The sequence below is a fragment of the Lampetra planeri genome, chromosome 26 (assembly GCF_965212315.1).
Source record: "Lampetra planeri chromosome 26, kcLamPlan1.2.h2, whole genome shotgun sequence".
NCBI classification, from domain to species: domain Eukaryota; kingdom Metazoa; phylum Chordata; class Hyperoartia; order Petromyzontiformes; family Petromyzontidae; genus Lampetra; species Lampetra planeri.
This window is the reverse complement of record NC_136132.1, coordinates 1,059,834-1,082,571: the sequence shown is the minus strand read 5'-3', so window position 1 is coordinate 1,082,571 and position 22,738 is coordinate 1,059,834. Positions and strand designations below refer to the sequence as shown.

At 54.2% G+C, this 22,738-nt stretch overlaps 1 protein-coding gene across 1 annotated transcript in view; it reads right to left on the bottom strand.

Moving 5' to 3' along the window:
- LOC144727543 (FH1/FH2 domain-containing protein 3-like) overlaps positions 1–22,738 on the bottom strand; it is a 62,811-nt gene that overhangs the window by 3,617 nt on the left and 36,456 nt on the right. The window contains exons 6-21 of the mRNA XM_078606403.1: positions 21,860–21,954; positions 20,489–20,600; positions 19,113–19,207; positions 18,139–18,282; positions 16,823–17,103; positions 13,305–13,645; positions 11,746–11,868; positions 10,013–10,602; positions 9,100–9,741; positions 8,245–8,388; positions 6,936–7,094; positions 5,299–5,481; positions 3,965–4,084; positions 3,374–3,535; positions 1,900–2,090; positions 410–602 (exon numbers count right to left, since the gene is read on the bottom strand). Of these exons, the coding sequence (XP_078462529.1) occupies positions 410–602; positions 1,900–2,090; positions 3,374–3,535; positions 3,965–4,084; positions 5,299–5,481; positions 6,936–7,094; positions 8,245–8,388; positions 9,100–9,741; positions 10,013–10,602; positions 11,746–11,868; positions 13,305–13,645; positions 16,823–17,103; positions 18,139–18,282; positions 19,113–19,207; positions 20,489–20,600; positions 21,860–21,954 (3,575 nt within the window). The remainder of the gene's footprint in view (positions 1–409; positions 603–1,899; positions 2,091–3,373; positions 3,536–3,964; positions 4,085–5,298; positions 5,482–6,935; positions 7,095–8,244; positions 8,389–9,099; positions 9,742–10,012; positions 10,603–11,745; positions 11,869–13,304; positions 13,646–16,822; positions 17,104–18,138; positions 18,283–19,112; positions 19,208–20,488; positions 20,601–21,859; positions 21,955–22,738) is intronic.

The window sequence follows — 22,738 nt, the reverse complement described above, 5'->3', positions numbered from 1 at the left end:
AGATACTGAAAAGTAATTAGTGCAAGTGTCCTAAACAAGACGAGTGCACAAGCTATGAATTGTATTCAATATGCAACCATTATCACAAAGAGTAAAAGCACATCAAGTGCAATCGTGTTTCCACGTGATATCGCTGGTCTACAAAACACCGAGTGATTTAAATACAAGCCTGCAATACATAAGGACGCATTAACTGCAGGTAACTTCATTCGATACGCCGCGAGGACAACGCGTCACTGCGTAATCTACGTGTGGTGGCTCGGCACGGCACGGGTTCTTCAGTGGGAAAACAACTGGCACGCCCCTCCTAGGCCGCGTTGAGGGCCGGCTCCCTTCTACGGTGGGAAAGAAGCACAGAGTGGGCCCCGGGGAGAAGCGCGGGGGGGGGGGGGGGGGGGGGTGGCATCACCTCGGTGATCATCTTGCCGCGCGTCTTGATACGCTGGCGCACGTTCTCGCGCTTGAGGCGCTGGGCGAGGACCTGCTCGCGCACCGTGCGGTACTCGAGCGCAAACTCGCTGAGCACGCCGCAGAAGCGCGTCGCCGTCTCGTGCCGTGCCGCCGCCACCGAGTAGCCCAGGTAGAGCAGGAACGCGCGGAACCTGCCCAGCGCAGACCAGCCGCGCGACCATTGCAGTCGTCAGAACATTTCTTTAACGAGGCCGAAGGCGCGATTTGCTTTCTCTGCGCAACCGCCGGCGGGTGGGGGGGGTGCACCGGGAGAGAACTCCTCGGGAGCAGCGGCGGGCGACCTGCGTCGCGCGGAGCCCCTCGTGGTGGCCTGGCCTCGGCGTGCCGAGCGAGACGCGCGGGGGTCGCGACGAGTGCACGGGGACGGTGTCAAGCTTGCGGCCCACTCGAGGTGAGCGAGCGCCGCGGATGTGGCCCACTAGCTCATCTAGGTCTCCCACCACCGGTCTAGAGGATGTTTTGGCCTACTCTTCCAAGATAGCCAGACCTCGTGGAAGAGGTGGCCCCATCGCACGCGACCCACCGATCGAATCACTGTGGTGCACCCCCATTTATTACGGCTGGGTGGAACGAGGCAATGAGTGGGATTGACAACAACAACACTTGCACCATCGTTTCAAACTGCAGCATGTTCAGCGTACGAACTGCTGTGGCATGGCAACTTCCCTGCAATAAAAATGATGGGGGGGGCGACAAAAGAACTCTGAACACTGGGGACCTGCAAGAGTGCGATAGCTCATGGCACAAATGTACTGTTGTGATAAGATGCAATTAATCTATACAAAGGAATGTTTGGAAAAAAAATTACAGCATTTTTTAATTCATATTCAGTTGATTTATAAACATCTTGAACATTCAAAAGCATCCTTTTTTCTCTTTCCTTCATAAACTCATTACAGCAATGCCATGTTACAAAAACTCATTTGGCTAAAATAAAAAATGATAGAGGTCTTTTGGCAAGGAAGTTTACCAAAATGTTTTGCTACTTACGCAACAACAATGTTTCGAACACAAGACCGATACTCCCGGACACCACAAACATCGCTCATCATTACAATCAGCCATGATCTATCCACCGTTGGATGAAGGCCTCCCCAAGTCGTCACCACCGCTCACAGTCACGCAATGCAGCAATCGAGCCGCCGCACGCGAGCTCATCTCACCACGCCGCCTCCCCGGCGGACGTCCTCATCAGCGCGCTCCTTTCTTGGGCTGCTATCCCATCACTGGTCTCTACAATGTAGCCAGTTGTCTACCCCGCCGATCCCCAATAGCGACACAGCCTCGCCGTCTTTACGGGCCTATTGGCAGGCGGACGGACGACGGAGCCGTCGCATTCAGACATCGCATTAAGACGTCGCGACCTCGGCGCGAAGCACCGACAGACGCACGCGGCTTGCGCGAGACGGGCGCCGCGCGGTCGCCTACCGGTTGTCGAGCCGGCGGTGCACGGCCTTGAGGACGGCGACTCGCTCGGCGCAGTCGCGCAGGAAGTCGCACAGCCGCGTCTTGAGCTGGGCCCGCGCCTCGTGCTTGGCCACGGCCTTCAGGTGGTCCCATGAAGCCTTGCAGCGTCGCTCCAGCTGCGCCAGATTCTCCGCCAGTTGGTTAAAGTCGACCTGAAACAACACGCGCACGCACGCACACATGCACACACACATGCACACACGCAGCGTTGGTCTCTCTCGCGCACAGCTAGATAAATATCAACGCGGAAGTCTGCGTGTCTGGATTGCTACCGAGTTGGAAAACTGCCACAACAGTTGGTGTGTGGTGCAGTCCTCCAGTGCCTCAGATGAACTTTCAGAGTTCACGATGATTCACTGCTGCAGTCTCGCAGATTCACGTTGAATAACATATCGACACAAAGACTCACGTGGCGTTCAGTGGCTATTGTCAACTGATAGTCGTTACTCACGGAATCACATAGAGACTCAGAGAGAGGCTCATGGTCTCGCAAAGAGTTCAAAAGTTCACTGCTGTGTGGTCAAGGGTCTGGTCGATGTTTCTGCAACTGCACCATGGGATTTCTGTGAATTTCCACACGTGAAGGCCATGGTGCGTGGATCTGCCATGACACGTGCCGATGTAATTTCACGTGGGCCACTGTTTTCGAGGAATTCAATCCATGAGTTGCTTTTGGGTGGGATCAGCGAGTGATCAGGTGGTTGTTTGGGATGTTGCCAATTTCCCAAAACTGTTTCCGTGTTGGTGGTGCCGGGTGGCAGGCAACATGTGGAAGTGGCAAAGAACTCAACATTGTTGGCAGCATCTTACTAAATTATTTAAAATGTACCCCCATTTATCTAATGTCATGATTATGAAAAATATCCATTTCGAGCTGTGTAGTATATCGCTGAACTGTAAGACGACCCCGGAAGATGACATAACAGAACTACTTCCGAAGTCACTGCTGTGGACCGCTCTACCCACACGAGAACACCTGACACTGGCCTGCAAAGAGTGTTCAGTGAAGACTTTGTCACGCATCAATCAAACCAACATGAAAAAATTTCAGAGTGGGGATAATTCAAATTAAGTGAAATCAACTGGATTATACTGTTATTGTGCATGTGCAGTCGTCGCTGAGCGGTCTGAGACAGCAACTTGCTACACTCGAGAGGCCGCTTCAATAACGGGTGATCCCCCGTATTGCCCGAGTCTGTAAAACCCCCACATACCGTCCGAGACTCTCGCAGAAACTCCGACCAGACACTTTCAATGCTAATTCAATGCCACGCATTTCCATTCCACGGAAAACCACTTCATCATTTAATTCCCGCCGCTTTACCGAGTCAGAGATTATCATCTTGAACAAACTCGCGTCCTTCGTGAGCGCGGGAAGGAGCGAGCAAACAAAAACCCCAGCAGGTCAAACAAACCACCGGCACTTCCCTCTGACCTTTGCTATTCTCGTGATGGCTCCGATTTCGGAGTAGAGGTCGGAAGCCTCGGGGAACTTCTCCACTACGATGTTGCAGATGTGGTAGAGCAGCGAGCGCTTGTGCACCGTGTCCTTCACCTCGGGGACCTTCTGCAGGTAGGAGAGCTCAAAGCCCTTCGCCTGCACGGCCCACCACAAAGACAAAGACCATTAACAGACTGTTGACGCAAGCGTTGTTAGCGAGCGGCACGGCACACGAGGGGGGTGAGTGGCATGCACTATGCCCGGCCGCCTTTGTCTCCCCGGTGCTGATGTTTACACATTGCATCAGGTACTCATTCAAGGCTGAGTCGACCTAAGGGAGGCCCAGTACCGGTTTAGAAATTCGATACCCTTATTGTTCATGAGCAGGAATCGTACACGAGTCACCGGGTACATAGCGCAGCGTGCTTACCGCTGCACTCGCGCTCCCCGCGCGAGCACGCATGCAACAAGAAGTACAACACCGCCATACTCTGTCACTCACAACGCGAGCCCGCGGGCTCGTTGTCCATTCTTGAGCCCGCGAGTTAAATGTCCGCAACAGACGCTAGCTTCCCAACCGCTTACACTGCTTCCGTTGAGGAAATTGCCGATGGCGAGCAGTGTGGACAGGATGCATTTCAGCGTGTAGTTCTTGCGCAACTGCTCGATCCCGTCCTTGAGGTCCATCAGCGGATCGGCCACCTCCTGCAGCGCGTGCAAGGGTGGACACACGTCATCAACGGCGCACGTCCTGGGGTTTTCAAGCCACGCTCCTCTGCAGCGATATTTGTGTTGCTCCACAGTCCAGCCAGCTTTCCCAACGGCAGCTTAAGTTGGGGACGTTCATAAAAAGCGGTCCCCACCTTGCCTGAATTGAAAATGTTCACCAAATAATTTGTGTTCAATTCCATAATGTTGCCTTATTAGAGACAAACTTAGGAAATAATTATATATATATATTTCCAATATAAACACTCAATTTTTTTTCCTTATCTCAACCACACATTATTAAACCTGAGACAATGGCCACAATGAGTCTCAACGGACGCCACTTTACACGTCCTTCCGCACTCCGTGTGCTTCTATCGCATGGTGGGGGAGATGGCCAAGGTTGGTGAGAGTGAGCCAGCGTGCGAGGCGTTGGGAGAGGCCGCATGGTGAACATCTGAAATGCTGCTCGCCAAGTATTTAAGTGGGCAGTGATATTCCTTCTGTGGCCCATGGCTCGATAAATAGACTCCCATGGAGATTCCTAGACTTACGTCCAGACACGCAGACTCACAAAGTCACCTATGAACTCTCGCACGCAGGCGTGACGTATATCTAAAATTCTACCGTTGAAGGCTTGAAGCGAGCAGCAGTGCGGTACTTGTGATCGATGGTTTGACATTGGTGAGCACAGTCGCACTGTGGGCGAGTATTAATTGTCCCATCGGAGTAGGATATAGTTTCAAGTTTATTTTTTTTAACCGGGTAAGATAACTCATCAGACCAGGATAGTCCCATTGGCAAGAGTGACCTGGGGCATTAGCCTGCCTGTAGGGACCATGACTGCTGCTTCGTCTAACCTCAACTGAGATGCAGGTCTATTTGCCATGCGGTGTGATCTCGTGCCGACGATGAACACCATGGAACCGCAGAACTCACCCTGTGCCTTCACCATCATCCACGTTGGTGTTCGTTTTATGCCACAATTCGTGTTGTCAACCCTCCACCACCCGACAAGGTTGTAGATTGTCACGTTGACAGAGATTTTACTTACAAAGTTGCCAATGTGTCGATCGGATTCTGACCTCACCGGTGGGCCGGAGGCTTCTCGCGACCGAATTCGACGTCAACGCGCGACGACGTTTCGCTCAAAACTGCTGCGTTGACCTTCATCCGGCGACGAACTCTGGGAGATCCGAGCGAGGCCTCACCTTCTCCATCGCCTCGTAGTCGAGCTTGAAGGCCCAGAGCTGCAGGCGGGCTGACAGCTCGCTGATGGAGGAGAGCATGAAGAGGAAGTGCTCGGCGGAGCCGAGGTGCATGTCGGGATTCGCCACATGCGCCTCCGTGATCCTCCGCTTCTCCTCGTCCGTGGGCATCATCTTGAGAAGTTTCTGGCGCATGGGATGAAACGCGATTGACGGGGGCCGCTAACGCATCGCTATATTATTTTTTGTGAAAAACTACCAGCGGCTTCCGTGTGCGGTGGTTGATGACCGACAGAGCTGAGAATGGCAGTGTTAGTCCATGAGCCAGAGCAAATATTGGTAGCAACTGAGGTACAAAAAAACGTGAGTCATAGCGTTGTATTCATACAGCAAACAAGAATGGAATTATTTAATAACGCTGCTCATCTCAAGTGGTTACCACCTGATTCACTGTTAATGGTCGCACAACTAAATGGGAACGGCTAAAGTTACGCCACCTCAGACAGTACCGACAGTTGATGAGCTCTCGCGCTCATGGACTGTGTGGTGGAGGAAGACCGCGAGCATCACGCACACACCATAGCGTGTGAGGACACCGCGCGTCACGGTCCATTGGCAACATCAAGTTGATTTCCTGCTCAGACGAGCAGTGAGATGGTCAACATCTACAGTTTAGAGCCCTGAGCCAGTGGTATAATTTTTTTTTTCATAGCGGGTACAAGTCTCTTAATAAGGCAACCACTCTTGATTTACGAATGTAGTGGAACTTATCAACCGCGGTAGGATGATTGGCCGGGTCAATCTGGTTGCGGGTCGCTCGCTCAGCCGCTGAGCCACCTGGGCGGAGAGGTGAGGAGACAGACCCTGTGTGGCCGCTTGCTCGCGTCACCGCCGGAGGGCGGGCGTCCACTACGGGGAGCCATGAGAGAGGCCCTCTCGAGCAGGTGTGGCCTAGTCTTCCACATTTTCGTGGTCGACAGAGGTCAGAAAAATCTCGTCGCTCATTAAAGATAGAAGAAAGCGGTGCAGTGAGAAGGGAGCCCGCGAAGCGGCGATGGCACGAGACGTGGATTTAGAGAAGTCGCAAGAGGCCGGTGAGAGCGGTGAACCCGACCTGAGAGAGGTGAGCGTCACCTGAGAAGAAGCAGAGCGCTTAGCCAAGGATAGCGGAGACCTCACGGCTGCACCGAGCAACACACGGCACAAGGATCACATTGATGTGGCAACAACGGCAACAGTGATTACAATAATAACAATTAACAATGACAATTACACACCACTACTACGATTACTATATTTTTAACCAGGTAAGGCCCAATGCGCTATGTAGCTCTTTGTCAGAAGCGACATGGCCACAAATGATAGCTCGACGAAGCGGCTTATCACGTGGACATTTATAGCAGCCAAATACTCTGAACGCGTGACGTTGATTCTAAATGTGGAGGGAAAAACCAGACAGCCGGGAGAAAAATTCACGCGACCACGGGGAGAGAGACACGCAAACTCCAAACATACAGGAGCCAGGTTCTGGATCGAACCGAGGACCTCCCGCATACCAGGCGAGAGAGTTACCATCCCGCCACGGCGACGTTAATTAACAACAGAATCATAATTCAGGCGAGAGCACCGCGCGTCTTCACCTCCACGCACTCCCGGTTGAGGGCGAACTCGTCGAAGGTGATGATGGCGGCCTTGATGATGCTGGGTGTCGGCAGTGTGGTGAGCCCGATGTTGATGGCGTTGCTTCTCTTGTGGTCCAGCAGCATGAGCTCCTGCTTCTTCACGTCGGTCGTGGTTATCTGCGAGCGTACAACGGGTGGTGGAGACGTTTCATCAGGCGCTGGGTAGGGGGCAGGCAGGGCAGGGGGGGGGGGGGGAGAACGCGAGGTGGATTGCGGGCAGCCCCGAGCGCGTGCGGTGTGCGTGGGGAGCGGTTGTGTGCGTTTGTGGGTGGGGAGCGGTTGCTATGTCGTGGTTAGCGCACCGAGTTACAAACTCGGTGATCAGATTGATTCCTGCCCGCGACCGATAACAGCAACTAATATTTAGACCAGTCCTGGGCCTACGCAGCCTTAAATGAGTTCCTGGTCCTGCGTGTAAACGCCAGCACTGGGGAGACTAAGGCGGCCAGGCGTGGTGTTGGCCACCCACCGTCTCGTGTGCCGTGCCGACCCTCATGGGTGCTCGCTAACAACACTCACCTCAACAGTCTGTTAAGGCTACACGGGGGAAGTTTGACTTTGTGTCCTAGGGGGTTGGTCGCGTAGCGTTTCGCGCACTGCGTTATGAACCCGAGTTCAATTTACATCACCAGCAAATATGTAAACAGTCCGGGGACTCCCCATTTAGGTCAACTCGCCCTTATAGGAGACCCTGAGGTGTTAAGTAAATGTGAGTATGGGGCAGACAACCCGGCGTGACGCTACTACACTCGCCCCTCGAGCATCAAGCTGGCCTTAGTCGCTGCTCGCTAACGTCACTGCCTCGACAGCCTGTCAAAGGTTAAAGGCATGCGGCGGCGGGGGGGGTTGAATCATCGTGTTTGGCACTCACACGATCAGCAATGCGAAACATACCGCAATGACGAGCCCTCGTGAGCCCTCGTGAGCCCTCGTGAGCGCGTGCGAGCGTGAGTGTGCGAGCGTGAGTGTGCGAGCGTGCGTGAGCGTGCGTGTGCGAGCGTGAGTGTGCGAGCGTGAGTGTGCGAGCGTGAGTGTGCGAGCGTGCGTGTGCGAGCGTGCGTGTGCGAGCGTGAGTGTGCGAGCGTGAGAGTGCGAGCGTGAGTGTGCGAGCGTGAGCGTGCGAGCGTGAGTGTGCGAGCGTGAGTGTGCGAGCGTGAGTGTGCGAGCGTGCGTGTGCGAGCGTGCGTGTGCGAGCGTGAGTGTGCGAGCGTGAGTGTGCGAGCGTGAGTGTGCGAGCGTGAGTGTGCGAGCGTGAGCGTGCGAGCACCTTGCTGGAGAGGTGCTCCTTGGTGCGCGACTGGAAGAGGTGCTCCAGGCGGGAGCCGTCCACCTCCACGGGCTGCAGCTGGCTCCACAGCGTGTCGCGGCCGTAGCGGGCGCTGCTCACGTTCAGCCGCGTCGACTGCACCTCCTGGCGGCGCGCGCATCGCGGTCGGTCAGCCGCTCGGCCTCACCTCGGCCGCACGCTCGGCGCCATCAGCGCCGACCCCCGGTCGCTCAAGCCGGACGGCTCGGGAACAACGGCCGGAGTTCGTTCGCGCAGCGGCGATCTCAGAAGCGCCTCGCGCATTGTGGGACCGTGGGATCTGACGATAATCGATTGATTGGGAGATGATGATCGTGGATGATAATCTCAAAATTTTCAAGGTCATGCCAATGGGAAATGCTCCTATGTATCGTCGAGATTACTATGCTCCCAATGCATCCATAGAATTTCGCGCGTTAGGATAGACGATTTATTTTGATTCGAAAATGCGCTACCGTAATGGCTTCGTGTAAAACCCGCAAAGCTGCCATCTGGCTGAATATAAAACAAGGAATAAAATACATTCTTGAATTGAGCCACGACCACGAATCGTGACATGGAATCGACGCGAGCAAAATCATTCCAACACTGCTGATGAGGCACTCAGCCACCACACAAAATGATGGATGCCACAATGAGGACTAAACAACAGTTGACTAAATTAAAGGCGGCAAACTAGACAAACTGAGCGGCGCTATTCACCTGTAATCGCTTGGTGATGTCATCAAGGGGCGACCACTCCGAAGCAACAAACACAGCTCCGCAAAAAACGTGCAACGTGCGTGCGAACGAAGAACCAAAGACAACCAAACGTACCTGCCAAAACAAGCGCACGGTCTTCACTTTCTTCATCGAGTCCTGCACGGGGGCGTTCAGCGGCGCTCTTCCAGGCATGGGGGGTGGCGGAGGAGGGGGAGGAGCGAGCGACGAGGGCGGCGGTGGCGGTGGCGGTGGTGGCGGCGGTGGCGGTGGAGCCGAACTCTCGGAGCTGTTCGCCGCACATTGAGAGGCGTTCGGCCACGACGATTCGCTCCTTCCCATCGCAGGCGGCGGCGAGGAGCCCAGCAGCAACGGCGGAGGGGGGGGAGGCGGAGCTGCGCCGTCGTGCGGGGGCGGCGGCATCGGCACGGGGGACGCGGACAGGGCCGCCTGCTGCTCCAGCCGCAGCACGTCCCTGTCGTCCTCGTCGCGCAGGTCCGTGAAGTCCATGTCCTTGATCCGCAGCACCTTGGGCTGCACTGCCAGCTGGTCCCAGGTGTGGTCCTCCTCGAGTCGGGATAGCGAGCTGGCCTCGTGCGCTCCGTGCCTCTGAGCGAGCGCTTCCGAGATGGGCGCCGGTTCGGTTTTACGGATCACGCGAGTGGGCGAGCGCGGAGTTTCGGCGGGCGGCAAACCAAACTTTCCCACCTGGGTTCGCACGCTGGTGAGGATTTCTGGTTTCTCCACCGTCGGCTTTGCCTGCAACGAAAACAGTCAGCACCGTCGGTGTGAAGCTCCCCTCTGAGCCGACCCGGGGTCCAGTTACAGCAGGATCGTCAGCTCAAACAACATTGCGATTGCCGTTCATTTTGAATTGCACATTTACAATTGTAATTGACCCCAGGTCTCTCACTAAGTTGGGTCACAGCTGTAAAGAGTAGGTGTGCGTGTGGGATGAACCAAACCGTCCGGGCCACGTATAATCCGGAGCATACGGTCACGGTGCTGCCCACACGCGGCGTTTGCTCACCCTGGTGGTCTCGCTGTCGGAGCTCTGCAGCGTGGCGATGCGGCTGCTGATTCCCTTGATCCCAGTCCGCTCCAGGATCGCCTTCCGCTCCGCCTCGCACCTCTTCCTCACCTCCCCGTCCTCCTCGTCGAAGAGCCGCGCCGGGTTCCTCCTCATCCTCAGCGGCCGCGGGTCGGTCGGGGTCTCCTCCGGCCGGCTCTCCGAGAGCCGCGCCGAGTAGCGCGGCTCCGGGCTGCTCGCCTCGCCCGACTTCCACGAGCTCCTGCGCGGCGTGCCGTCCCCAGGCGACCCCCGGGCGTCGTCCCACTCCGCCTTGTCCGAGTGCTGCGACGCCGGCCCGTCCCGCGGCTCGCTCCCGCTCTTCGAGGCCGCGCCCTCGTCCGTCCGGGACGACGGGCGGGAGGCGCGCGCCCCGTCCCGGCTCGGCGAGCCCGTCGGCGTCTCGCCGCGCCGACGGTCGCCGGGCAACGCCCCGATGGCGGCCGCCGGCCCCGCCGGCTTGCCGGCGTAGAGCACGTCGAGCACAAACCGCTTCTGGCCGGAGATCGGGCTCAGGGGATCGCTCCCATCTTCCCGTTCCCTCTGCACTGCTGGGCATTTCAAAACGGGAGAATTATCTCCGCGTCAGCACGGTTGGAAAATCATTAGTTAAAACAATATAAAATTTAAAAAATATCTCGTAAATATTTCGCGGTCGCTTGTGCGCGCGCTCAACCGGGTGACTCGGACATCAAGCCGCAAGCGCTGCCCGGCCAAGGTCAAAGATCACGACGCGGAAAAGGTAAACAAGAGTGCAGCGCCGAGCCGCGGGCGATCGCAGGAACAATCGCCCTCAGTTAGAAACGGGGAGCGCGCTCCCGCGCAGGGTTTACCGCAAGGGCAAGAAGAAGTATTTCATGTAATCGGTGTTCTGACGACTTGTTAAACAATCGACAGGAAAGAGGCGATTATCTTTGTTTACGGTGTTCTAGTGCACGCTGCTCTGTGGGGACAGCGGCCCTGCTACTACTACAGCCAGTACACACTGCTATAGAGTTAGTGTAGCTACTACTACAGCCAGTACACACTGCTATAGAGTTAGTGTAGCTACTACTACAGCCAGTACACACTGCTATAGAGTTAGTGTAGCTACTACTACAGCCAGTACACCCTGCTATAGAGTTAGTGTAGCTACTACTACAGCCAGTACACACTGCTATAGAGTTAGTGTAGCTACTACTACAGCTTCTCCCCACTCGGCACACGTGTTGCGCAAGACGCCCGCCAGCGCACGCTCCGGCACATGCCCCCCACCGACCCCCCCCCCACCCACATGGCTCCAGCCATCCACTTAATAGCTGGGCCCGCAGCACTGTTTTGTTCCAGATTCGCAACGCAGCGTTGACAATTGACCTATTCATCCGGCAGGAGGTTTGTCGATGATTGCTCGCGTGCTACGAAGGAGACTCGCGCGCACGCGTCGTAGAGACAGAAAAACAACCCCCCCCCACGGCAACATTGACACACTTCCGACGGCAGCCTTCAAATCGCTGCAATCCTCCACGAACGAGCGGAGTTGCAAGTAGACGCGCCCATACTGGACATCTCCGAAAAAGAGCTTCACGGCTCACCGGATTCCTCCTGCCGCCTAAATAACGATTCTGATTAAAAACGAGATAACTCCTCGAGGTACGCGAGAGGCTGCCGCGAGGCTTGGCGAGGAGCGCCACATGGGGAAGTGGGCGGCGGGTCACCTGGCCGGCGACCCGCGATCGCCACGTCTCCCCGGCTCACAGAGCCCGTCCCCTCGTCCGCCTCCGCCTGTCTCCCCGCCCGGCCGGAGTCCGTGTTCAGCTCGCGGGGCCGCGTGATGGAATCTGCGACGCAGGGGATGGGGGGGGGGATTGTGAGGCGACGATCTCTCGTCTCGAGAGTCAAACGCTACAATGATCTTCAAAGGAGGAGAGAAAACTGTTGGAGGATCCATTTCAAGAAATAGGAAATGACATTTTGCTGATATACATTTTAAGATAACGATCCAATTCTGTAACAGGCCTAAGCTGTATCACAAGAAAGCTACTTATTTAAAAGTGTTAATCTAATATTGACTTTTCCCCCCTTCGTAATAAACACAAAGTCAATAATTTACCCATTCAAATATCCCGACAAGCCACCTTACTTAACACTCACGCAATCCCTCCCGGTGACCCACACGACGGCTTTATTATTCAAAACCTCCGCAGCCTTTTAGGGATCAAAGTTGGCTGCTCTGCTGCGGGACATTGTTTTGCACGCGGAGTTTTTTTTTTTTTGCAAGGTAACGTTAAAACAACTTAAAGCTGTAAGCGTTCTGGCTCCAATTAATACGCATGCACCACATTTTATTTTAATTTAAAACAAGGCACATTGTGTACACATTTCGTAAAAACGTTTTGAATCATAAAAAACGAAAAAAAAAATCACTGCAACTTTGCGCCAGCGGTCCAGCACTCTCGGAGCCACACACACAAACACGCAGACACACACACGCAGACACACACACGCAGATACGATTCCCCGTATAGCCTTTCACAGACTGTTGGGGCAAGTGCTGAAGGCCAGCACGGCACACGCAGATACACACACGCAGACACACACAAAGACACGCACATGCAGACACACAAATGCAGACACACACATGTAGACACACACATGCAGACACACACATGCAGACACACACAAAGACACGCACACGCAGACACACACACGCAGACACACACGCAGACACACACACGCAGACACACACAAAGACACGCACACACACACACGCACAGCTGTAATTGGCAGTAGATTTCCTGCGCGATGTTTGACTCAAAAACGTAATAGTCCCACAGCACGAACCCCCTCAAGCTCTCTGCACCTCGAGGCTCGGGCTGAGCCGAGCGAGGCCGAGTGCACGGGCGTTGACCAGCGCCAGGGCTGGCAGATATTATAAGAGGGCAGCACCAGAAACTCACATTCAGGTGTGGAAAATAACCAGTCCCGCAAACCTCATGCCCGTCAGCAAGACTCATTTACAAGATTGCTGTTAAGCACAAAAGCAGGCTGATCATTTAATATGATTTTTAAACGCAAATTGAGGCTTTAAACGACCACATTTTCATGTATTTTGTAAGCAATTATTGCGCAAACGAAATACACATGGCGACTCGGGCGCACGTTGATTTTGGGAATGTTCTGGCATGGGAATAAAAAAATATATATATATAATAATAAAAATAAAACTGCACGCGCACAAATAGAACGAGAGCAAAGGACGCGACGGCGGTCTTACTGAAGCCCTGCCGCTGTGCGTCATTCCGGCAGGGCGCTGCTCCCAGAGGGCTCCCCGGCTCAGGCAGCCTCCTCTCGGCCGCCCCCCTCCACCGGCCCTCCGGCCCGCCAGCAGCGGGGACGCCGTCCACCAAGCACTCCGCGACGCCGGGGGACACGGCAGCCCGCCCGTTGCCCCCCCCCTGGGTGCCCCCCCCCTGGGTGGCCCCCCCCTGGGTGGCCCCCCCCTGGGTGTCCCCCCCTCGGGTGGCCCACGACTCGCGCGGCCGCCGCGACACCGGGCTGCTCCTCTCCGTCGCCGCGTCCGCCTCGACGCTGCCAGAGTTGTCGAAAAACCGCCTCCTGCGCAAACGGAAAAATGTAAACGCTCGTTTGGATCGGCACGGCACGGGCACGCACGCCTTGGGAGCGGCGGCACGACCGCGCACGCAACCGTTTACACGCCTGCTAGCGGCGTCAGCAGCAGCAATATGAAACTTAATACCGCATTCAATGGCAACGACAGAGCCACAGGGCACGTAACAAAATAAACCGCGTGCATTCAGCATGCTAAAACAAGCCAATGAAAATCCGTCGGCGACCTCACAACCATACCTCGTATGCCGCGCGGTTGGGATGCGCCCTCAATCCAAACGGCGCTCCGGGGCACGGCTCGTAATAAATAAATCTGGCCAATGGGTCTGCGGAGGGCTACAAGGCAGACGTTAAGACGCTGGCCATTAAACCGTGAACTCCATCATCGGAGGGGCTTTAAATCCTGCCACTCTGCTCTTTCACCGAAAGCAACGGCTGTTATGAGCGCAGAAACCCGCTCTGCCAAGTCGGCAGCGGCGAGCCGCGAACCCAGCGGAAGTTATTAGTTTGCCGGGAATGCTGCCGATAGGTCTCCCGCGGGGTGGTAGGAGATGCAGCGTATTTAAAAGGTAGGTAAATAATAGCTTTCCATTCAAAGGGGCACCACAGCCTGCCTGCAATACCACGGGGCAGGGGCGGAGCAGACGCTCGCCGTGAGCACGTCTGGCTGGTGCGTGTGGCCGTGGCTATCTTTAAAATGTAGAGGAGAAGCATTTGAAAAATTGAAGGCGAAAGCGTTTGTTGGCACCCGTGATCCACGCAGGGGCTGCCTGTTTGGACGCACAGTCAAACATTCCTCGCTTGCGGGCAACATCTACAACTCGCACGTGCGACCAGCATCTTAGCGAGCCGATCTTAACCCCAACGAGGAAGGCGTTCAAGGTGTGAGGAGTCATCTCCCCGGTGAACTGTCGTAGATCCAGGGCCGTGATGCAATTGAAACATCGATTTGTTGCGTCCATGCTTTCACCGTACTGTTTGTAGCATTTCTTATTTCTTCCCGTCTCTTTGGAAAAGTGTTGCTCATTTTACGAGCGTAAATGTAACATCAGCATTTGTACGTATACAGATTTTCGTCAATGCACTGCTGGATGCAGGATTCCCCATTACCAGATGTCGTGGGGAAGCTTCCATGACAGTTGGTCAGCACATTGGCCAGCGCGGGTTTGTGAAGGCGTGGGAACATTGACGTTGGAGCCAAGAAAGTTCGGCAGAGAAAGTGCGATGGATGTGGCTGCACTACCCCTCTGATGCCCGCAAAGCATTTCTGCGTGAATCGGCATAATTCAAAAGAACATGAATACGTACACACAAATCGACGCATGTAACACGAGCCTAAGGATAAATGGAAAGTCAAAGAATCGCCAAACTGTGACCGTGGTGAAGCGCAAACCATCAAATGCCTCCCCGATGAGTGCGCCATCATCCAGGGTGCACTCCCTGGCGGAATTGCTGCAATCCGCACAGCGTCTCCTGGTTGAAGCACCTCAACATTCAACTGTGACATCATCTACACAAACCGTTGCTTACATGCCATACGAAGGAAGAAGATGAACCGATGAACCGACGCATCGTTACACTCCTGGGGGGCGCGCTTGCCGCCGAAGTCCGCCCCGCGCGTTCCGGTTATGAAGGAGACTCGGGAGAAGGATTCGGTTTCTAAATCCATGAGGACTCCCAGGGCCCTGAGCGCAAGCGCATAAGTTTCGCGCGATGTCGTCGGAGCCAGGGAACGTTGCCGATCTCCGCGCTCCGTTCTCACGCACGGCGGCTCAGCGTCCAGGGGCCCCCACGATGCGGATTGGCGTGAAATCCCACGGAGGCCATTTCCAGCGCAGGTGCTCGAGACCGCTTGAGAGCGCTTGCCACTGGCATGGCAGGGGTTTGTGCGTACCGACCGTGCCAAGAAATATAGAGTGTCGCCTTAAAAGTGGACCCGTCAGCGAAGTGATTAGACTGTGGGAAACTCAAATTGTTCTCGGGAATTTCCTTGTTGACGAAGGGAAATAATTATCGATGGAACGATAAATTGAACGGCTAATTAATGTGGTACAACTTCCTAATTTGAGAAGCCACCGAATCAGCTTTCGGTAAAGTGTACTTCCTGATCGAATTAAGATCTGCAGGTGTGAATTCATTTGAAAATATTCAGGTGCAAAAGCAAAAGAAACCGCAGCAGTGAACTGCGGTCATAAACTCAAGAAACTAAGCAAAACAAAATCTCACGAACCAAGTCCTCTCTACGGGTTCCAGTAAATTCGCTCTGGCATCAGGATGGCAACGGAAACGATCGCCGATTAACACACGGACCGTCGCACGTCCCACGGCGGGTCGCATTTCACACGACATCCTGGATAGCGCTCACTCTGGGCTACGGCTCCCCGTCTCGTGCCGCCTATTCCCCCGTCTTCCTGGTGAGAAACTAAGGTTGCCTCCACACAGGCGCTTTTGGCCACTGAGACAGGAGGAATGAGGGAATTATCGTGCATAGAAAAAAAGCCGTTGCTCGTAAATTCGCTTGTTATTTATATTAATATATATTTTTAAGGCAGTGTTCTTGATGAATGTGTTCAGTTTTTTATTACTTGCGCACACCATTGACAATGCAGCAGCATCACCACGGTGTTTTTTTTTTTAATCGGGGAAAAATGTCTTGGCTGCCACAGCGAACCTCAGTGCGGCAAACGCAGCGTCAGGCAGTGGAGCACGGTACTTTCAAATCATCTCGATTGAAACAAATTTTTCTCGAGAACTGTTTTTTTGTGTTTAGTTTGTTGCTCTTCCCCCGCACCTCCGATTAGCACGGTTGGCTACGTACGGTGCGGAAGTTCAACATACATGTGTACATCCGTGGAATGCCACGGGGGCTGGGAAAATGTGGAGTGGGAGTGGGAAGCGGAAGGTGGGACAGGCAGCACGGGAGAGAGCGGCAGTGAGGGGGGTGGGTGTATGCAGTTTCTGATCGTTATCATGATATCATGAGCCGGCATGTCTTAAAGAATTCTTCCTTTTCATTTTTCTTTTGTCACGAGTGAGGGCCCGGGCACCAACGACCCCGAATAACGAGCCGCCACCGCCTCAATGCCACCCGACGCGCTGACACAACTTGGGAAGGCCCCCCACTATCGCTGCCCCTTCCCCCCCACCACATCCCCCATTACGCACCCGTTGGCGGACACGCGCGAGCCGATGTAGTCCTTGGCGGGCGACATCGGGACCGGCAGTGACGAGTACGCAGAATCCGTCGCCGGGGCGGCCTCGGAGCGGTGGCTTCCGGCGGGGAGGCTTTTGAGGGAGGCTGCGGATGAGGGGGAGGCGGGCAGCTGCCCCGAGCGGCGACGGTTGCCGCGGGCGCCGCGGTCCACCGAGTCCGCGTCGCCGCCGGGGGTGAGTCGGCGCCGCTCCCGCCGCGACTCCTCCTCGCCGTCCTCCAGGTTGAGCGCCGTCTGCCGCGCCGCGGGGCGACGGCCGTCAACGGCGAGGGGGCGGCCCGAGACGGAGCGCGAACGCGGCGACGGGGGCGACGGCACACAAGCCGGGACGGCACACCGGCGGCCGCACGGCACCACAGACACAAATCCTCATGCTCGTGTTCTCCACCGTCTCCCTCGGTGGGACCATGGCACTTGAAAGAGGCAGTCGGAGGAGGCTTTTCGCAATTGAGGCCAATTCCACTCACTCGTTCTTCGTGCGGCCCGGCACGAGGGGGTCACGGCGCGGAGCCGGCGATGCTGAGATTCTGGATTCAACTTTCTATGATTGCCAAACAACATTAGGTGCGTGCAGTGTGCAGTGGCTTAATTTAGCAATGAATAGAAGGGATTTGTACGTGTCACAAGGTCAGGAGTTGGGAAGCACTCGTCCTGATTTTTTGTTAAAATATGCAAAGTGGTGTTCCACTCAAAGACACACAGGGAAGAGCTCATCTCCTGACAAGATCGCTGAACCGCAGGAATGTGTCGAATGTGGAATCGCCACCGTTGACTTCTAACGAAGGCGGTGCACCAGCCAATCAGTCCGCCAAACCCAGATTTGAACTCGCAACCTTTTACAACTATTATTGTTACTATTTTTTATTATAGCAGGTAAGGCCCATAGAGCTAAAAAGCTCTTTGTCGGAAGTGATCTGGCCACAAATGACAGCTCAACGAAGTGGCTTATTAAGTAGAAATGTATCGCAGCTAAATAATCTCAAGGCATGTGTCTGAATGTGGAGGGAAAAACCGGAGGACCCGGAGAAACATCCATGCGACTACAGAGAGAACAGGCAAACTCCAAACATACAACAGGCGTCAGGGTCAGAATCAGACTCATGACCTCCTGTATACCAGGCGAGGCAGTTAACATCTCGCTACCGTGGCACCCCAAGAGCCGCCCCCTCGACCTGAAAGAGTGATTGCGAGCCCGCACGCTGTGCCCGCTACGCCGCTTTGCACCGGTCCCGACGATGCCTGGAACCCGAGCGAGAGTTGCGACCGAACCTCGTAGGCGTGCAGCTGCTCCACGAACTCTGGGTTGGACGTCTTTGTGCTCAAGTGGTTCTTCACAATGTCCTCCATGCCCTGGGCCTCGAGCCAGTCGGTCATGTCGTAGAACGAGTCTTGATCGGGCAGGGACACCAGTGTCTGTTCGGCAAGGAGACACGGGTGAACACAAAAACAAAAGACAAAGATCCCCCGTATAACCTTAACAGACTGTAGGGGCAAGTGCCGTTAGCGAGCACCTATGAAAACCGGCACGGCACACGAGGGGGTGGATGGCCAGCACCACGCCCCACCGCCATTCTCTCCCCAGTGGCGATATTTACACATCGCACCAGATACTCATTTCAGGTTGAGTCGACCTAGGGGAGGCCTAGGACCGGTTCAGATAATCGTCACTGGTGTTGGCCGTGAGCGGGACTAATAAAGTACAACCATAACCACAATCATATAAACAGAAATCTATTTTATAGCAATATATTGGGGGGGACATTTTGAGCATATTTGAATATATATTATAATTACAGCCTTGGCGTAAACCTTCACGCAAACTCCGGTCATCCTCAAAGCGGCTTTTGGCTGGTCATCGAACAAAGACGGCCACTGCATCGCGCGCTTCTGTGGCCGTCTGGAACGCTCTTCCTTCCGATATTAGGAAGCCACTGGAGCTATGCACTTTTAAATATAAATTTAAAACTAATTTCTTTCCAACTGCTCTTTGTATGTAGATTGTTGATTGTCCTTTCCCCGCACTTCCAATTAGCACGGTTGGCTACGTACGGTGTGAAATAAAAAAACATACGTACGTACATACGTACATAGTTTACATACGGACAAAGCAGCGGTGAATATTCCATGCAAACGAGCGGCAGTGCTGGACATTTTAATTGCCTGACATTCATAATCTCCTCGGCCATTATGAAGATTTTGGAAAACCACAGGGCGGCTTCTGTTTACTCCGACCGCGCCGATACCTTGTTGATGACCGTCATGGCGATGACCAGGAGTTCGGGATCGCCGCTGTCTCGCTCGCTCAGCAAGGCCATCATGTTGCACCAGGGCTTGGCGCCTGGTGGGGGAGAAAAAACAATGACGAAGAAACACACATACACGTACACACAAAAAGACAAAGGTCCCCCGTATAGCTTTAACAGACTGTAGGGCAAGTGCTGTTAGCGAGCACCTACGAAGTCCGGAAAGGTACACGAGGGGGTGGGCGGCCAGCACCATGCCCGACCACCTTTGTCTCCCTAGTGGCGATGTTTACACACCGCACCAGGTACTCATTTGAGGATGAGTTGACCTAGGGGAGGCCGAGTACCGATTCAGATAATCGCCACTGGTGTTGGCCGTGACCGGGAATCGAACTCGGGTGGCCAGGTTCATAGCGCAGTGCACTAACCGCTACACTACGCTGCAGTGGCTATCCAGCCTCAACTCTGCATGGCTTGTGAGGTCAAACAAGATCAGGGGGAGTGTACCAGGCAATTTGATTACCACAGGAATGATTGGCTGTGTGGTCCTTTTAGAAAATAGCTATTTGCAGCCTCTTGTCAGTCCACTGCTGTGCCGATGTGTGTGTATGTGTATGTATGTGTGTGTATGTGTGTGTGTATGTATGTGTGTGTATGTGTGTGTGCATTTTAATATTTGAGCGTGAATGTAATTTCAGATTAATTTGGGCCACGTCACTGCCCCATCACTGACGTAGAGTGGGGAAGCATGCATCCAGCAGGGAATGTAGATGTAGCAAAGGACTGTACATTACGATTATTATTATTGCTAAACTAAATTATAAACTAACCGGAAGAAAACTGAGGGTTGTACTGGAATTTTTGTATTTACTACCGACAAAAGTTCGTTGTGCACATTACAGTTTTGTAGAGATTCGTTCAGATTTTGGGGAACACTGCGGTGAATTACTTAGTAATTTGTGCAGCCATCTGTGAAAAGACGGTGCAAAAATAATAGCATATTTTACAAAATTACATTAAGTATTTGGATGATTTTCATGAGCCATGATCTATCCACTGCTAGATAAAGGCCACCCCAAGCTGTTGCCATCTAGCCGCCTTGTGACGCAACAAGCCATCTAGTTCCTGCACATCACCACGGTGCGAGTCAACTCTTGGCCCACTCACTCCTTTAACTCCCGATCCGTCGCTAGACTCAACCGTCGGCCATCACCCCTCCCAGCGACGTGTCCTGCACAAGGGCTCGCTCACACGAGAGCCCAGGATAGGGTGTCAGCGGTGTGAGTTCTCACGTGTTTTTTACCCGACCGGGAGATGAAACACCCAACTCGGTGGTGGTGTGTGGGTGGGCGGGGGCCGCTCGCCGGGCCACTCACCGCGTCGCCGGTCCACGGTGCCGACGGCCTGGATGAGCAGCCGCGGGTTGGTGGCCGTGTACTCCACGAACACGAGCAGCAGCTTGAGCGCCGTCTTGACCACCAGGCGCGACTGCTCGCCCACAGCGCACAGCGTGAGGGACGCCCTCGCACCGCGACGCCGGGGAGGGGGGCGGGGGGGGAAAGTGGGGGGGGTCCCGCGTGTCCTCGAAGCATCGCAATACGCGGCCGGTAACCTCCAATCTTGCCTCGCGATCGATCCGAGCGATTCAGCGGTAGGCTGACAATCTCGTTTCACCGTTTAACCACATGCCTATTTTAAAGAGAATCGCACCGCTTCCTAAAAGTTTGGCACAAAACGAAAAACTTGGTGATTTTTTTTTTTATCGGTACACGACAAAAGGACTTCAAACGTTACAGCCTCCCGCTTTCACCGGTAAGTTCGGCAAGTTGGCTGTTGCCCGGAGTCACAGGAATGTTCATTGTGTATTTTTGCCAATCGACCAAAAATTATGATATTTGCTGCCATCCCAATGCTCGGCAGTCAAGCGACGAGGGAGCGCTCCTTGTTTTTGGCCCAGCTTGGCATCGGATGCACCGAGGGGGGCGGTAGGGGGGGGGGGATAGTTGCTGCCATTTATTAATCTGGAATGCCTGGCAATAATTGACATTCATTTTGTCCTGTCAAGGCCCAGGTGACACCCGCTGCCAGATCTGCGGTGACCTCTGCAGCGCGGCAAATGAGGCAGAGGAAACGCGCAGCGTGAGGGTGGAGCGATCATACGCTGCGGCGATCATCTACTCGGGGTGTCTTTTAACTGATAATGAACAGGGAACAAACATCGTGACCCGTGAATCGGGCGATTTTTTTCATGCCCCGGGAAAAATTTGCAATCCAGACGGCGGCGCACACTAAAGCCAGTTCATATCACGCAAGCAGAACAGAGCGCGTGCATGTTTACAGTGAGTACTATTCATTACTTTCACTGAACATGGGCCCCGTAAGAAAGACGAAATAAGCAATAAATGTGCAAATTTCATTTCGTTATAAAACGCAACGAGCACACGCGCGGGGCTTGCTCGCGTGTGTGCGTGCGTCACAGCACGCAGGCGCGTGTGTCTTGGGTGCAATGGAGCGAGGCGAACGCTTATTAAGTGGAGTAAATAAAACTCCGCTTTGGGGTGGTGGGGGGGATATAAGTCAGCTCTGATTGCCGCAGCGCGCACGTTTGCTGGGGAACGGCAGATTTAAAGCAGAGCAAAGCGATACGAAGTCGTCAATACAGTCAATGATCGCCATCGACTTGGACGGCGTTAAGTCAGGTGGGCCCTCCACTCCCTGGCGAATGGGAAGTGGCGAGATACACGTACGTCGCTGGCGGTGAGCTCGTACAGCCACTGCACGGTAAGGTTGTGAGCGATGACGCCGTTCATCCCGTCCACAAAGAGCATGATCTGGCTGAGAGCTGGCAAGGCATGCACACACACACAAAGGTCATCAGTTTAGATTGTTAGGCTGTCGTGGCAAATGCTGTGAGTGAACACCTACCAAGTGGCGGAGCCGGCCAGAGGGCCTTGGGTAGCGGGGAGTTTGGGGGGGGAGGCTGGAGGAGTAAATTGTCGAGGGCCTGCGGGTGGTTGAGTAACGTGGCACCGAGTGGCATTCTGCCCCAGGCCTAGTGGCACATCTGAGTCTCCCACCTAAGTGAACCATGCCCTTGGTCTCCCAGTAATGATATATACATGCATGCTGTATATACGTACAACGCCACTTGTTACTTTACTTTACTACCGAGTCGACATAGGAGAGGCCAAGTACTGGTTCAGATCCCACTTGCCAATTATGTTATCCATGGCTGGTAATCAAACCCACGTTTCCGTGATTGTAGAGTAACGTGTTAATCACTGCACCACCACTCCCCATTATTACGCATGCAAAATAATGATGCAAATCTCATCGCCACAATGCATGCATCAATGGTTTTACTTTAATTTATTTTGTATGTAAAGTGTTGCTATGACCCCCGCTAAATTCTGCTATATTCACTATAATGTAAAAAAAAAGTGAACCATCATTCATCACAGGCTAATCGTTATGTGCATATCCATGACGCAGATACACACACACAAAACATGCATACCCACTCACAAATCAAATATCCCCCATGTCATCTTTAACAGGATTTTGGGGCAAGTGCTGTTAATTATCACCTCTGCAGCCTACCCACACACATTCACAGAGAGGGCGAT